Raw genomic sequence first — 18374 nt, forward strand, 5'->3', positions numbered from 1 at the left:
AGAATAATGCCAGCTTTCCCTACGCGGTTTTTTTTTCACTTCCTGACAGGGCGAACTTTATTGCTATATAGGCTGGAAAAACAATGACACTGTACGAGATGTACACGTTAATGGGATTTTGCATGGAATGCTAAGCTTTGTATTGATCACAGTTCTTGCAGCATTCAGCTATTTAGTATAATGCATAGAATTCTCTGTGCTTTGTTGTTTTTATAAATCAGAAGAAGGAAACCTAGGCAGTACCTCACACAGGAGTTACAATCATAAAAATAAAAGTGTTGTGAATAATCACCAATCACAGCAATCCATTTATTCAGAAATTAACCTTTCATGCCTTGTTTCATTTAATTACTTATCTTTAAAAAGTACATTTTTTTTGTTTTAAATACATTGCTGTCATTCTCCTCTTGGATATCCCCCTCTGGATCTATTACATTATCACAATGGAGGCTGCTCATTGCACATTTATGTATAGATTTCCCATCACACACGTATGACCGGTCGCCTGTCGTGTACAGTGGTCACCTGATGACGTTCATGGATCTGTCAGGATGGATCCATGAACGACAGATCGGGAAACACTGCTATACAAGTCGAAGGAGGAGATCCCTCATCCTCTCCATAGAACAGAATAGTGCTGTGTGTACAGCGCTCATTCACTGGAAACCTTCATGAAAGATAGTTTCCAGCAATGACAGTGTTACCTGTGTACACCGCCCCAGTCTGTGCTTGGAAAGGTCTAGTTTTTGGGACCATCTTGACTTATCCAGTCTGTTGTAGTATGGACCATCACACATTAGGATGCATTGCATTAAAGCCAAACTTTAGCCAACTTTTGTTCCCTGCCACATTTGAGAGGTGACATTGGCATTCACACCAGCATTTGTGTCCATTATAAACATCTCTCCTGTGTGTCAGAAACCAGAGGTTGGTTCCTGCAGTTGATGCTATTGTTTCAGAAGCGCTGTACTGACAGAGCATCGTGCCCAGAATATGTAATAGAGAAGAAGAATATATAATAGTGCTCAGCGTTAGGGGTTAAAAGGCTCATTCTTGCTAAGGGCATGTGGATTACTAAATGCACAGAGCTGGCTTCCAAACACATCACATTGTACACAAATGTACTGATTGCTGCAATTTTTTCTGTGCTGCCATGTGTTTCACTGAAGTACTTTAATAAGATGTGATGTGTGAGGTGACATCAACCATTGCAAACAATGGCAACCCAGCAACCAAACACATACATTATGCTCTTCCGACAGTAATATCATTGTTTCCACAAAGAAACTTTTGTACATTAACACACTAGTATCAATGAGCCCTATGGACTTCAATGTACTGCAACTAATAATAACTGCAGACTAAATAACATCGCCCAGCAATGTACTCACAAAAATAATGTCTTAGGTGTTTATACAAATGTTTCTTTTTAAATCCTTACACACTTCCAAAATAAGTTTTTTTTTTTTTTTTTTCTTTTCCCCCTCGTTCAGAAGTAAGATTTACTTTTCACTTTGTCAAAATGTTAACGCTTACAGGGGAGTCATAGGCCGCCATTCCTCCGCATTGTGTCCAAAGTACATCCAGATGTTGTCATTACTGACCTCCTGGATGTACTGGTTACCTGGTTGTTCTACGGACTCTCTGGCTTTTAATGCTTTCATGGTCACTGACGCAGAAGTATTATCCTGATCAGATACAAGTCAACAGGCATTATTATGTCTCCAGACACCTGACATTACAGGAAAAAGGTGATCATCATGACAGCCAGGCAACTTGAATTTTCGGAGACGTCGGCATTGACAACCTCCTTGTTTTTCTGACACCTTTACTGAAAGATTAAACACTGGGCCTGTTTTATCAAAGCGTTCCAAGACTGGAAAAGATAGACTATCATGGGAGAATCTGGGTCATCCAGCAAACCTGGAAAATATCTGATCCAGGACTGAAAACATTTGCCAAATACAAAATAATTTTAGGAAATCCATTTATGGTTTGCTGGATCACCCAGGTTCTCTCACTATAGTCTACTTTCTCAATCCTTGGGGAGCTTTGATAAATCAGGCCTTTTGTGGCCTGTCTGTTTAAAATGTTTCTAACCCAAGAAATGGATTACATTGCAGCTTACCAGCCATTGCATTTTTCAGACTTCTTTCCTTTTATTTTTACTTGGTGGTCCACAACAGACTTTTCCAGGCTGAAATACTCACTCTATTGTATCTATATTATCTGTAATATATCTATAGAACAGATGCACTGTCACTCTAGGCAGGACTACAGAACAGCTCCCCTCTCCTGATTTTCCTATTTGGGACATGGAGGAGATTTTCTGTAGCTCACCTAGCCTGTAACGTGGTCAGAAGATAACACTGTCTGACGTCAGACTTTTGTTTTTGATAGAATAAAATACTTCACAAGCCCAAAGGGAGCAAATAAAAGAAATGATTTGTTAGGGTTTCCATACCATTTAAGCCTGTCTTTTTAAGTACAAATAATGACATCGTAGTGAGCACAAGAATCCTTTAGCAATGTGTTTTTAAAAGACATCGGCAATTCTGTCTGTTTTCTCTTTTGTTATTTTATGTTTATTGGCCATTTTTATTTTTACTGGTATTTACTTCTATATTGTTTTCTTGTTTCCTTGTTTTATTCTCCTTTTTCTGCTGGTGGCTTTTTAATTTTAAAATGGAAGGGTTATCAAATGAAGGATTATTATAATTAAGCACTCACTATTACTATGTTAAGGACTAACACTAACAGATTGTCATGGTTTTATATCCATTTAGAAGGAGAAATTACCAGAAATTATTTCTATCTTTTCACAAAAATGTTCACATTACTTTCTTTTCTGTTCTGTTTTATTTCCATGTTATTTTTATTTTAAGCCTCACTTTATATGCTCGTCTTATTAAGAATTAATTACACACTTGGCTTTGGCTCCTTAAATGTAAACGAGACATTTTTAGGGCCTTTTATTTGCATTTTTCTTAGTTTTATATGGATTTTAAAATCTGACCTGTAGTTCCCATTTTCAGCCACCAGATGTGCGCAGTTGAGCTGTGTTTGGCTCAGATTACCGCAATGAGGTCAGAAAAATGTGATTGGATGGCTCCTGGTAACCAGGGAAACCGCCCATCCTATTTCCACCCGTAACGCTGGCCCCCACCCTTGTGCTCCCCACCCTATTTCCTCCCTTCTCCTTGCTGACAAAAGAGGAAGGAGCCATGTTTATTGTAAAAACAATTCACTGCTGACCAGCTTCTTTTTACAGCCTTCACATCTGTCATTCTTCACTTCAACTATTATGTTATTGTGCTAACATTACTCGCTCCTTATACCGTGCCCCCTCCATTTTGTCTGAATCATCTGCAGCTGCATCTACAGATTGTGCAATGTCTATGAAGAATATATTGTGCAGGATGGGATCCTGCTTTATCTTACTGTATATCTAGAAATACACAAAACAATGTCACCAACTAATAAAAACAAATAACAATAAAGTTTTATTATTCAAAGGTCTACACAGTATTGTGCCAAAGTGTTATTATACCTAATAATATTTTATTGTTTGTGTTGACTGTCACAGCAGTTTAAAGCTAGTTACCTTTTAGTAAAGCAAAATAAAAAGTTTCCAAAGATGTTTTTTGAAGAAATGTAATGTTCCAGTACTCCTGTCATGGGGGCTATAGCAGGGCTGCCATTGCTGAGCTGAAAATGCCAGATTTCTGGTTCCAACCTACAACAACCCTACAGACAAGAGTTTGTGATTTGTATTAGTTTGTCCAAGCTAAACAGCCAGATAAATATAATCTGCACTAGGAGGACACATTTGGTGACAGGTGCACTTTAACAAGTGTTAAGGTTGCTGGGGTTAAATCTTAAAAGCAATTGCATGGGAATGGCAGCTGTCATGTTGTTGCTGCCTTTCACCTGACATGACAGATAACACATTTCTCGATAAAGCTGCAAACATCTCCTAAAAATCTATTCATGTCTTGTCAGTTATGTTTTTATTGTGAGTATATTAACTAAAATGTATGTTTCCAGTAACAGAAACTATCATACTTGTATCATACATGTATGTCATAAACTTATTTTACCATACATGTATGTCTTATAATTATCACACATACACCATACTTGTATTACAAGTATATCATACACTAGGTTTATAAATGCCCCCTGGTCACCCTTTGACCATGAACAGGTTCCTGATGCTGATGACTTTGCTGCATCGGCCTTAATTCTTGTTGGACTGGCTATATCAACTAGCAATATTCTAAGAACTTTTCCTCCTTGTATTATTCCAATTTGTAACTTTCTACAACACTGATTTAGATTTCTAGCTGCTGTGTGTCACTGTTCTGTAATAAGCCTACCATTGTCCCCAGCTTTGTTCTATTCTAGTTACTTGTGGCAGTCCTTTACATATTGAATGTGGTTTGATGAATCATCTTGGAAGATGGATAAATGGCAGCTGTACTAAAAGTTGTACAATAAATCCTTTTTTACGAGTGAAATAAAGGGGATATTAAGGCCAACAAAGCGAGACCGGTTGGTGTGGAAGTCAGCCAGCAGTCTTACTGAATCATGGGATTCCCCTTCAGGGATGGCTAACTTAATTGTCACACTTTTGTTCATTATTCAGTTACCAGAGAATAGTCTTCTTTGAATTTTTTTGTAGGGAGCCAGCCCTCAGGCTGCCAAGAGGGTCTTAAAGATACTGCTGACCTCTGCTATTTTTTAATTAGCTGAAATCCTGGAAATGAGCTATAAACAGAAAGTATTTAATAAAAACACACTGATCCCCTTCATTGGTACTGGGGAATAATTATTTTCCAGCAGTTCCCACATTCAGACAGCAGAGGGTGCACTTTAACCACTCTGCAGAGATTTCAGCTTTTTCCTGTGCCATTTTATATGTGCTCTCCATTTTGTGTGAATGACGCACATACTAAAACAGATTTTATATTGAAGCCGCCCGGAGATGGCAGTATGTGTCAGCACATCCTGTAATCTCTGCAGAGAACAGGTCTGGACTAATCCTGTACTAGAAGCTCACAGCCAAACTATATAGGAACGAAGAGCCTCATTAAAAACACTGTTCATTGCCCTCTTTTATAATCTAGAGAGCCGCTGCATGTACATAGTAGTAATTTTTCGAATAAACTTTTATAAACTGTATGTACAGTAATGAGGCATTTTCCTGATACACCGGTTCCATTTCTTCCTTTGCAGTGCAGCACGAGGGTTGCACTTTACTGCTGGTTCTCACATTGCAAGTTGATAACTTGGCTGACTCAATGATAACAAAACGCTATGTGCTTATATTGCAATAATGAGAGACACGTCCTATGATCATCCATAAACTTAAAGTTGAACTCTAAGAAGATCTGGTGTAATAATAAATCCAGTTCTGTATTTATTATTACACCAGTTCTAAATATTTTCATTAAGATCATGAAAAAAATGAATATAAATATTTATTTTTATTTTCAATTATTATTCCAGCCTGGTAAAATATTGCACTTGAGATGTTCTGGGCCCCTGGACTCACTAGGACATAATGAATCTAGTTAGCTGTTGGGCTTTCAAATCATTTCATTAGAAACCCAAAAAATCATGCCATGCTCCCAGTTTATTTTCCATAATGTAGAATAAATGATAAGGACAACAGCTACAGGAGAATGAGGGAGTGTTACCAGTAGTGCATTGTGACGACACGTATGTGCTGACAACACACATCAAACTGCACAGCACACCACAAGGCACGGATATGGTTTATTGTGGTGTGCTGCCTAGGTGCCTCGGGATGCCATTCAAAATGAATGCTACCACATTGTATCCCATGGTTTCATTCATTGCAGCAATGTGCAGTACACTATTTATGTCTATTATGTGTCACCATAGGCCCTTTAAACCATCTTCCTGGTACAGAGACATACCCAATGACAGGAACACCTCACTAACCAGATATGTAAAATGTTAGATAATGGCTTTATTCATCTCTTTTATTTTACATATCTGAATTAGCAGACATTAACTCTTATTAGCCTCATATCTAACAAATGGATAAAAGTAGTTGTTGCCATTAGTAGATTATAGATGATTTTCTCTTGGTACTAGAAAAAAACAGCTGGATTCTGATCGCTTGCTAGGACAACAGCGTCTGCCCTTCTGTTCCTATTTTCTATGAGGGCCTGTGTAAGATTAACAGTCTTGCAAGGACACATGTTGTAAAGAATGATTTTGTTGCAGGGGGCAGCTGTCACCACTGTGATTTAGTAATATGGGCATGGTGTCCGCCAGCTGCTGCTTCCACACACACTAAGTTATTGTTCTACTCAGCTTTGATCTGAGTTTAGAATTTTTCCATTCTGCAATTTGTTTTTCGTTTTTTTGAGCCATTGGGTCTTTTTTAAATACATTGTTTAAAGTAAACCTCTTAAGAAACAGCAGCTCTTGTTTACTGCTTGACTGTAATACTTCATACTTGCTTTACAAACCTGGAACAAGCATTGGGAAAAATACCAACATACTTGTTGCTGGTCGGTGTATAGAAGTGCTACATTTGGGAACTAGCACATGCAGAATAAGTAGTTATCAGTGTTAGTCCCTGGGTTCATTATTATTATTATTAGTAAACAGGATTTATATAGCGCCAACATATTACGCAGTGCTCTACATTAAATAGGGGTTGCAAGACCGTGACATAGGAGCAGAGGACCCTGCCCCGAAGAGCTTACAATCTAGGCGGTGGGGGAAGTAACACACAATTAAACAATTACTAGAATACAAAATATGAATAGAGAGGAGCACAACTTTAAGGAAAAGTTTAGCGTGAAAATATCTGTATCAATGTATTTTATATGTTGTGTGTAGTAGCCCTGCGTTTTGGATTGTTTTTCCTTTACATTATTTAACCAGAAACAGTCCATAAATAGTGAGCTGCTTAAATGGTAGCAGTATGTGTCATGATGTTTTTGTGTTGCTTTTCCTGTGTGTATGGGTTGGTAACATGCTGAGAAGAGAGGAAACCGCTTGCAGCCCCCATAGTTGTTTATTGAAGCACACGTGTGGATTTTACCTTTTTTAGCCAGTGTCTGGAAATGACCCTTCCGGCTTCCTGTTCCTCATTGTGAATGACAACTGTGGTCATTCATCCTGGAATTCCCAGTGGTATATTTGCACATAGTTTCCTGACAGGATGAAGAACATATGTGTCTCCATTTCATTCTCCTAAAATGTTTGACTAGTAGTGAATCTCAGTTTCAAAGACAAGGCACCTATTTAGTTCTTTTAGGAAATGAGAGCCCCAAAATGTTTGTTTTTATCTTTAAAAAAAAATGTGTATTTTGGTTTAGCAACTAAAGCCAAGCCTAGACCTGACTTTTTTTATAGGTAATACAATTTGCTTAAGATTGTGATTGGATGGTAAAGAAATAAAAATTGGGTGATAGGGTTACTATACCGTTTTTTTTTTTGGATTCAGTGTTCTCCCTAGCCCTTTTAGCCGGGCAATTATCAGTAATCAGCCCCCTGGCTTTTGTTTGGTCACAATACAGGGGCTGCCACCGACCTACAGTTTCCTCCTACCCGGCTTAAAAAAAATTCTGAGGTTTATAATTTTACCATGCGTTTTTGATGCTCTTCAATCATTTTCAATGAAATATGTATCAGACAAAAGCATTAATGTATAAAGGCTTTAAACTTAAGGTAAACTTTTATTTAGCTTCTTAAGCATTATCCATATGCAATAATATTATTGAACAATGCAAGTTCCTTAACATATACAGTGTTAATCCTTCTAATAATGAAATGTGTAACTAATCAAAATGTACCCTTGTCCCCCATAGCAACCAGACTTCAATTGCCATTCTTTCCAATTCATTCATTTAAAAAATAGAAGCTAACATTTGGTTTCCATTGCTACAGATCAGATTTCCATTTGTTCTAGTTTTTATAAATGAACTTTTATGTAGCCAGAAGCAGCTTAGGGGTCCATATAGGGCATTCCTGTGTTTTACATAAACCATCTCAAGTGTGTTTAAATTCTTTAGGCTAATATATTCTAACCATAAATTCACACTGGTATGCCAAACATGTACTAGGCACAGTGAGTGATGCTTTACTTTAGTAGTGAGAGGGTTTATTGGGATTATCTCAAGGTATAAGGAGAATTTGCTCTGTGTGTGTGTATATGTATATATGTACTCATATACAACAATATCAGGCAGGAGATATGTATGTACTGTGTTCGGGAATATACAAAAATGTGGTATTATTTAATGATCAAAAGATTCAAAGTAAATCACAAATTTTGCCTTAACTAAACAAATTTAATGATACCCTGCACATCTGAGACTTTCGTTGATCTCTTGTTTTTGTTGAAACCTTGTGCACAATAGGCTTTTCTTGTGTACATAAAACAACAAAGAGTGTTTCAGGTGTTGGGAATATATTTTTTTATGCTGTTTATCCTTGACAACCAGACAGTAGTGGCAGTGTGAGACGGCCTTGTGTTCTTTTTTGGTAATAATCAACTGCTTAGATTATGAGTCAGTTTCATTCTCATGACTGAGTCATTTTGTGCTAAATGCTTTGCCAATGTAATCAGGGAGTTTTCCAGATGAGCTTGGCTAGGGGCATATCCATCATCCATTACAAAAGAAGAACCCAGAACCTGCTAACGCTTTCACTTCCCTGCTGGTATTGTCTTCCTCTTGTAGACTGTCATTGATCAGATACCTTGGTCAAGAAGTTTTACAGCCATCATATATTTTGTGAAAGTGCACAGTTTCTTAATTGCACAGTTCAGTTTCCTAAATCCCTGGCCATCAGAAGGACAATATCAGTAATGTTCTGAAAGCACCAGGTTCTTAATAACCTTTTATCATATATGTGATATTTAGTTTGCTGCAATATTGTGTCATCAGTGCAAGTAAGAGCAAGCTGCCACCATTCACAATAAAATTAATGTTTATAATTGTGACATAACCCGTTCTGTGGAGTTGAGAAAGGGACATACAGGTGTGCACCTGTGTGTTTGGTATTTCTACAGATGACTTATTTGGGTGTGTTCACATTGAGGGCATTGTATTTGAGGTTTTAATAGATATTTACTTTGAGGAAAGGTGGAATTCAATTAAATTAGTAAAATAAATTTGCTGTTGACTTTGTCTGTTGCGCTGCTAATGTTAATGTTTCTCTTTGATCTGCAGCCAAGAAAGACCAAGATGTCGAGGATAAGAAATCTGCACCGAAAAAGAAAGTTAAAGAACTTAAAGTATTGGATGGGAAGATAGCCCAGAATTTATGTAAGTCTGTTGTGGGCATCCATAAGCAGTGTATTAAGCTGTGAAAATGTCATGTAACTTCTAATTCATGTAACTACTGAAAGGAATAGAGTACAATTTGAATTCATGACATATAAAAGACTAAAAATGCCCTCTGTCTACGTGAAAAGGTCACCAATGATATTGGTTGGCCATAGATTGCAGATGACTTACTAAGGTGTTGAGATTGTCTATCCACAACTTATCAGTAGAGAGTGATGACACTCTGATCTACTTCCTGGCTAGCCCAGTGGGCCCTAAAGGCTCACACATATGGTGACAGTGTCATTCCTTTTTATTTCCAAAAGGAACTTTTGTAACATTAGGTGCATTGGCTAGTCTGCCTAAAAACACCCAGATAACCTGGTCCACATTGTTACCATATTGTTGAATGTGATCTTGTGAACACCGGTTTTATCTGTGGAAGGCCAAGTATGGAAAACCCCTAGGGCTTTGTGATCCTTATGTGATTGTAAACACGGTTTAATTTTTTGTGTCACTTACATTCATTTGTCACTTACAATTTGTTGTGCTGGCTAAATGCTAACATAAGAAACATAATTAGTGTTTAATATTCCCAGATTTTACTTACAATGTATTACTTTAAATGCTTCATCATTGCCTTTGAATTGGAGTTGTAAATACTATAGAAAACAGTTTCAGAAACAAGAAGAAGATTCCTTTTTTGCTACACACTATGTTTTTAAAACTTGAACTAATTTTTTGTGTGACAGACATTAAATTAGCTCTATTCATAGTTCTTCATTCAGGGCACTTGGAAGGATTTTTTTTTAATCCAAAGTACACTTTTCAAAAGTAGTGTGGTTCAGCAGATGGCACATGATTTCAAAAGACTATCTTCCAGCTGTTGTTCAGGGGTAAAAGGAAAGTTTAACTAACTATAGATTGAGCTGCCTTACACCTGCTTCTCTGCCAGCAGCCTGCAATATGTGTGTAGTGTTTCAGGATGGGGAACCAAGCAAATGGTGATGCCTAGAAAAAGAAAGAATGGTCCTTTTCTTTTTTAAAAGGCCAGATTTTCAGGATAGTGCCTGGCTGTAAATTTTACCTTAAATTATATTGTGTACAAATGAAAAAATAATATGGTGCAAAGAAATAATGTTATCACAAGTTAAACTGGTTGGAACAACAAGTTATTAAAAAAAAGAGACTATTAACATTGCCAGTCATCTAATTTGGGCCACACACAGGAAATATTATTTAATTGCTCCAAAAAAAATTCAGTAATAGTTAAATATTGTCTTGACTACTTAGTGACAAATTGTATATATGGTGGAATTACTGGAATGCAGTGAAAACATAACACTGCCTATAGTCTGTATGTGTTTGTGGAGCCAAATAAGAAAACTGAAAATACTAAAGTAAATGTAAGTCTGGTCTCCAACATTGCGATCTTCTAGGAATAGCCAGGATCAGGGTGAAGGGTCTGGAGACAGATAAGAGCCATAAATGGAATCTCCTTCAGCTTCATGTTGTTCTGAGTAGATTTTATTATTATTTATATAGCACCAACATATTATACAGTGCTGTACATTAAATAGGGGTTAAAAGTGACAGACAGATAAAGACAATGACACATGAGGAGGAGAGGACCCTGCCCATAAGAGCATAAGATAATTGTTTTTTTGTTGCAAAACTTATTATCCTTTGTATTTTTTTATTTTCTTTTTTTTTTAACAGCCATCTTTTTGGGTTCATACCGTATGCCCTATCAGGAGATTAAAAATGTCATCCTAGAAGTTAATGAAGAAGTGCTGACAGAGTCTATGGTTTCGGTAAGTGTGTTTTCAGATATCAGTCCTTGATTGATTTATATGTTTGCATGACTTGTAATTTACATTACCCTTGAGAATTGAGCTTTGTCTGCACTGTATAAACACTCCCTTTGTGTAGAGGTAAGAGAGATTGGAAACTGTTCTTGGTGCTTTGTAACTGTCAGGTTTGATGAGAATATACAGTGTGGGAATCCAAAATAAGGTTTCTGGAAATGGCAGGCAACAATAAAAATGTATCTGTTCATACCAGTTGTTTTCAAACAGTGAGCACCAGGGTATAGTCTGTGTTGGCTGTATTTGCCATCTTCTTCTGAAGCTGCTGGCTCCATAGAAGTCTTGTTGACCCTCTTGTCACTGTCCTGTGAAAATGACTTTCAGACAGACAGTCAACCAGATTGAAATGTCAGCTACATGTAGGAGGACAATTATCAATTATATCACACATGAACATAATACTAAATAGGGGCAGTGAGACAAATTATGCAATAACTTTACTACAAGGTTATGAATTGAGTCTTAAATTCCTTCCTTCTGTACTACTTTAGGGTAGCACTGTACCAGAATGAAACCTGACAACCCTCTTAAAAATTCCCCACAGTATTTATGTTTTGTAAGATTTCCTTTCTTTTAGGAGTTACTGGGAGATACAGCATGTTGGGTTGGTGTCTTTCCACTACATTGACCCTTATGATTTAGTGCCTAATGCTTAGCCCCCTTACTGGTTCTTTAAAACTTACACAGTTGACTTCTGGTTCTTCCTTGCCATATCTTAAAAGCCAATTTACACTTTTGTTTGGACTAACATGCCTTTTCATGTTTGTGTCATTATTTGTAGGTAATTGAATTTGAGTGTGTGCTTACTGCACATTTATGATTATGTATTTTATATTTTAAATCATTTTATTAATTAATATCAATATACTTTTGTACAGAATCTAGTCAAGCAGCTGCCAGAAGGAGAGCAGATTCAGATGTTGGCAGAATATAAAGATGAGTACAATGACTTGGCAGAGCCAGAACAGTTTGGAGTTGTGGTAAGAAGGTGTTCCTATAAATTTTAGTTTTTGCAATATTTGTGTGTATACCTGAATTAGAGTATGTGAAAAGTGGAGTGAAGAATGTGAAATACCCCTCAGTTGCAAAGGACAAAATCAATGAGCACTGTAAATGCCTATACTTGCCTATACTTCTTTAGAATGAATATTATATGTTATATGTGTGAAAATTTCCACAATCAGTAGAATTAAAGCCAAAACATATTTAATGTTTAAATAGGGTTGGGAAGGTGAAAAACACTTGTCAAGATTTTATTAAATTCTCTGCCTGCTATTTATTTTTCCTATGTTGATTTGTGAGAGAGAAAATGAGGAGAAAACAAAATGTATTAATTGCCATTGGAAAGGTGGGCAAAGGGTACTTTTCCCATGGGGATACCTGTTCTGGGTATAACAGAAGGGAATGTATTTTCCTTTCCTGTTGTAGCTCTAAGGCAGGAAGTGAAAGATATCCCCCAGTTGAGAACACAAGCTTAAAAGAGAAGTTTTAACTAGAGTTACATTTAATATGGCTAATATAAATAACAAATAGTTTTTGCTTTGTTTTGGAATGTTTACATGGGTTTTACACCCTGTACTTAATTTATTTTTCACAAACTATTTTCTTATTGATGTTTAGATGAGCACAATTCCACGCCTTCGACCACGACTCAACGCTATCCTGTTTAAACTCATGTTTAATGAACACATAGAAAACATTAAACCAGACATTGTCTCAGTAACAGCCGCTTGTGAAGAGGTGCAGAAGAGTAAGAACTTTGCCACCCTCCTGGAGCTCACTCTACTTGTTGGAAACTTTATGAACGCTGGGTCTCGGAATGCTGGTGCTTATGGCTTTGAGATTGGTTTTCTATGCAAGGTAAAACAAAATAATTTACAGGTAGATTAGTACTTATACATTCCATTACTAGTGCATATATTTATGGTAATTTGTTCATTTTGTTGTTTTCTTAGCTTAAAGACACCAAGTCAGCTGACCAGAAGACAACATTGCTACACTTTTTAGCTGAAACCTGTGAACAAGATTACCCTGACGTATTACAGTTTCCAGATGAGATGGTTCATGTAGAAAAAGCCAGTAGAGGTATATGTTGGTAGATAATAAATCTTCTCTAAAAGAGACCATTTCATTTTAAGAGCTATTAATGTTCAGTCTGTTTTCATGTTTTTAAAATTGCATAAATGTGGTCCCTAAAAGACCAGAGGACCCTCTTATACAGTTTTAACTGCTAAAATGGTTTCTAGGTTCTTAGTTGCCATTAAAGGGCTCTATTTATACAGCAGGAAATCTGACAGGGAGAATCCTCCAAGACCATGTGTTGTAATTGACTCGCCACAATGAATTTTTTGAGGGAATGTCAGATTCCCTGCTTTATAAATGGGTCTTCCCATAATATCTGCACAGTTATCATAATTCATGTATTTTAGGACTGGGACTGCTGCTTTCCCCCGCTATCTTGGATCTGATGTTTGTTTTAAATTAAGTTAAACAGCAATCCTAAAATATTAGGCATGACAGTACTGCCTGGGTAAAACCTTAGCATGACAGTACTGCCTGGGTAAAACCTTGACCAATTTTAGGCATAGCTACAACTTTCTACAGCTAGACCATTTCTGCAATAATGTATTAAGTAATATCAGAAAACTCTAATGCAATGCTTAGCCCAGATCTCACTAGAAGACAGCGCAGCAGAGTGCAGGATTGTTTTATGATGAAATCTGGCCCCTTAAGCTGCGTACGGACTTGCAATAATTATAATAATTCGTTGGAAACGAACGACTAACAGCCGATCGTCCGATAAGCGTTATCAAAAAATGTGCACAACGACGCAGACGAATGAGGATTGTCACTCGAAATGAACGACCATCCCGGCGAATCTGATGTGTGTACGGTCTGTACTATCTATTGTGTGTACGGTCGTTCAGTGATCGTGGATGTTTCTGCAGTACACTTTCTCCTGTACATGTCACTTCCTGCATCGTTCAAATGATCGTATCTACTGTGTGTACACTATTGGTGGATTATATTTGAACAAACATATTGTTACAACATGTACAGAATTGTGCACAATACAATCGTTCAAAATATTTGTGCATAATCGTTAGTCAATCGTTTTCCAATGATAATTATTGCAAGTGTGTACCTAGCTTTAGATCTGGTCAGAGAGAATGCTATTAGGCTTGTAATTAGGTGTATTATCTAACATCTTCCCCCCAAAGGATTTATTTAAACCTTCAATTAGTATTTTAGGGAGGGAGTATCTTAAATCAAAGGACCTTTTCACTGAGGTTGAAGGTCTGCTCCAACAAACATGTTCATTTGTGACTATAGACAGTTTTTTTTTTCTGGAGTTTTAGCTAGATGCTGTCACTGGCCAGTGGTGTGCATCTTTCTCAAGGAACCATGATTAATATTAAAATAAACTGTTTCTTTTCAAGCACCATCTTTATACAAAAAGATTTGTTTTCCTTTCTTTTGGGTTATGTAAAAAAATAACCAAATGTGACATTTTTTAAAAAAATATTCTTCATAACAGCTTTTACTTCTTAATTTATTAATATTATTGCTGTTTTATTAAAGGCATGTTCATCATAGTACTGTGTGTTGACATGCTTGTATTTTGCAGTGTCTGCGGAAACTTTACAAAAGAATTTGGATCAAATGAAAAAGCAAATAGCAGACCTTCAGAAGGATATTGAAAGCTTCCCTCCGCCAGTCGATGAGAAGGATAAATTTGTGGAAAAGATGACGATATCCTTTGGTTGTCTAATTTTGAGGCAAAATATTTGTAGTCTAGTATATGTTATCTTATTCAAGGGGATTGTGAAGAGTTAAAGTCATTAAAAACACACCCTACATCGTTTATCCCAATTTCAAATCCCCAAATTGCTAATCTATCAAACTTGTGGGTGCAGGTGACTGTTGTTTTCATCAGAAAACCTTACATGAAATTATGTGCAGCCATTGCTGTCCATCTATGGACACAGGAAAAAAAAAATAATTTTATTAAAAAAATAATGCTGATTGATATCATTTTGATAAACTAACATTAACAATAATATATATAATTAGGGTTTACATTTGTTTGAAGGACTTTTTTGAAAGGTTTGAATGAATCCATATATGAATTATATTACTTTTTGAATATTTACCTGTTATACAGGTTGAAATATCAACTCCAAGCAAATATAAATATGCCAAATGGTTCCGTTCTAAATCCAAAATAATATATGTGTAAATTTTAAATATTAGTAGTGTAAGTAGCACATGAAGGACTTTAAATCGGGCTTCTATAAAGCAGTACAGGAAGGGCTAGGATCTGCCAGGTTCTCCATCACACGGTGACCGTGAACATGATGACAGGAGTGAGCAGTGGGATTACCTTATCGATGCACTGATTCTCATTTATTTTTTAAACACTAGGAATTTTGTTCAGTTCTTGCTGTAGCTTTTGTAAAGATTAAGGATCTGGTAGTTCTGCATGGTGGGGGAGCCCAGAACACAAAACTTGCTGTACAGATTTGCATAACCTTTGCAGTAAAAAACAAAATTTATACAAAGTAGTTTAATTATGTATTTAATATATGTACATCACTGTTTAAAGAGCAGGTTGCAGAATAAGGATAATTTCCTGTTTTTGGTGCTCTTAACAGCTGACTTTTTAGAAAGAAAATGTGGCAACCTTATACAGTATGATACTGTTGTGTTTCTGACCTGTTGTACTAGGCTACACTGGAAAAACAAAATTTGCTTACAGATATACAGAGTGATTTACATTTGTTGACTGAATTTAACAGTTAAAAATCAAATATTGGCAAGTAGGAGAAAGAAAGAGGTTTGAGGCCCGTAAATTCAGTGCAAAATAGTAATTAAGTATTTGTACATTATTGATCCATACGTAATCATCTACCCATCACTCCTCCATCATTTTCTTTTCTTAGAATATAATGCTTTTTGTTTATATAAAAATGCACCAAAAAGTAATATTTATTATCCTTGACAAACATTTTTCACATATTTGCTAAAGAAGCACAAGATCAGTACACAAAACTGTGCATGATGCATGAAAATATGGTGTCATTGTTTGCAGAATTAGGACAATACTTTGTTTTCAACCCCAAGAAAGTCTCTATAGAGGAGTTCTTCATAGATCTGCACAACTTCCGTAACATGTTTGTGGTAAGCTTGAGAGCTACTATCTGAACTTTCTTGTGGTCACTGTATAAGCCATGGGTGAATCCAACTTGTCTACATTCGTTCTTAAGTTGAATTTTATGTAAGTCGCAAAAGGTACAATATTTTAATATATATAATTAGGACAGATGTTTGTCTCAACATATTAGGCAGTGTGGTGTCAGTTACTGTATAAAATCCTCACTGTTAGATAATCACAAACGAAGCAAAAAAAACTTTATGGAGCCTAGACATTTATTAACTTCCAGAACAAGCTGTGTTTTGATATGCAAAAAAAACAGCTGCAGAGTTTGTCTTGGTCATTAAAGAGTTACAAGAGGTTACACATCAGCTCAGCTCTTAAGATCACCCACAACATTAACTGTGTTTAGCAAAAGACTTCTGCAAGTCATGCAAAATGCCCTTCTGCTTATCCAGCCTCCGTCCTGCACACGAGCAAGCAGGGAATCCCCAGTTCGTTCGTATCTAGGAGTTGTCCGTATGTGGGAAGCCCTTAACTCGGGGACTACCTGTATTACTAAACAGGACGCAAAGTTTTTCAAAATGTGGTAATGCATAGTGACATATTATTGTATGAATAAAACACATAATACATATCATATTAGTGTTATCTAAATGTGATCATCTGTCATCTGTAAATGGCTGCTTTTCCACCCTAACACAACGCAGCCCTTCTTCCTTGTTTGTTTTTACAATTTTGTTTCCATTTTAGCAAGCACTGAAAGAAAACCAGAAGAGGCGTGAGGCTGAGGAGAAGCTTAGAAGAGCCAAACTGGCAAAGGAGAAGGCAGAAAAGGAGAAACTAGAGAAACAGCAGAAACGAGAACAGTTAATAGACATGAATGCAGGTAAAGTTGCTGTAGAAAATCATCCACACAAGCCTGATGGTATTACACAGAAAAAGCATGCAAATTTGAATTTGAAATTTAGCACATCCTACAAATGGAAGAAACTTACATGTTATGTAGTACCCAAGTTTATTTAGCATATCCTTATTCTTTTTCTTGTAATCTGCTCAGGTATCCATATCAGCTATAGAATTACAATAAATATACATTATATTATAAATATAATATACATTAAAAAAACACAAGAGCAACGAATAGCACAGATAATAATATTTATTGCATGCAAGAATAAAAATGCTTATATTTTTATTCTTCTATATAGAAAGATATTGAGTACTCAGGCTTACACTGGCATTGAACCCTTGTCTGAGAAGGCTTCCCAAAAATTGAAGCCAGAAATGAGCATACAGACCAAGAAAAGGAATCACACCGAGGAGATTAGTCTGGTATAATGCATTATCACCATCATTTAAGGGTCACATTCTAGTTGTCTCCATGTGACTTTACAGTTTGTATACTGATTCTTGGATTGGATATATAGAGAGACTTCTATTTTAAGCATGCACAAAGAAAGACTTGCCTTCAGATCTGTGAAGCTGTACTTACTCTGGCGCAGAGACGCTGTAATAAATGTACAGCAAATCATAAAGTCCAATTATAGATGCTGCATTCCTTTAGTAATTGATGTTCTACAATGGTTACATTGGTGCAGTTCAGCATAGAAATTCGCACTTTAGGTATTGAGGCTGTTAAATCAGACATATGTAGAATAAGTATCTTCCATTTTTCTCTTGTTTGTTTGTAGCTACATTACAGCCACAGATTAAATTAATATTAATATTATTATTATACAGAATTTATATAGCTCCGACATTGTATATAGTCATGTCACTAGCTGTCCCTCAAAGGCACCCACAATCCCTACCATAGCTACCGTGTTTCCCCGATGATAAGGCAGGGCCATCAAATAAGACAGCCCCCCCTTCTTAGGGAAAAATGAAAAATAAGCCCCCCCCCCCGCAAATAAGCCACCCACCGATTACTTACCAGAATCGGGTGGTACGGTGGGTGACTCCGTGTGTGGTTCCTCCGTGTGTGCCGCGCCTCTTCATGAAGAGGAAGTGACAGGACTGCAGTGCGCGCAC

The 18374-nt window shown here is 36.6% G+C and overlaps 1 protein-coding gene across 1 annotated transcript in view; it reads left to right on the plus strand.

Annotated features, from left to right (window-relative positions):
* DIAPH1 (diaphanous related formin 1) overlaps positions 1-18374 on the plus strand; it is a gene marked incomplete in the record, with an annotated part of 161638 nt that overhangs the window by 121108 nt on the left and 22156 nt on the right. The window contains 8 exon segments of the mRNA XM_072400670.1: positions 9222-9317; positions 11037-11131; positions 12064-12165; positions 12806-13045; positions 13141-13270; positions 14814-14938; positions 16202-16366; positions 17094-17229. Coding sequence (XP_072256771.1) covers positions 9222-9317; positions 11037-11131; positions 12064-12165; positions 12806-13045; positions 13141-13270; positions 14814-14938; positions 16202-16366; positions 17094-17229 — 1089 coding nt within the window.

This window comes from Pyxicephalus adspersus, chromosome 2 (genome assembly GCF_032062135.1).
Source record: "Pyxicephalus adspersus chromosome 2, UCB_Pads_2.0, whole genome shotgun sequence".
NCBI classification, from domain to species: Eukaryota; Metazoa; Chordata; class Amphibia; order Anura; family Pyxicephalidae; genus Pyxicephalus; species Pyxicephalus adspersus.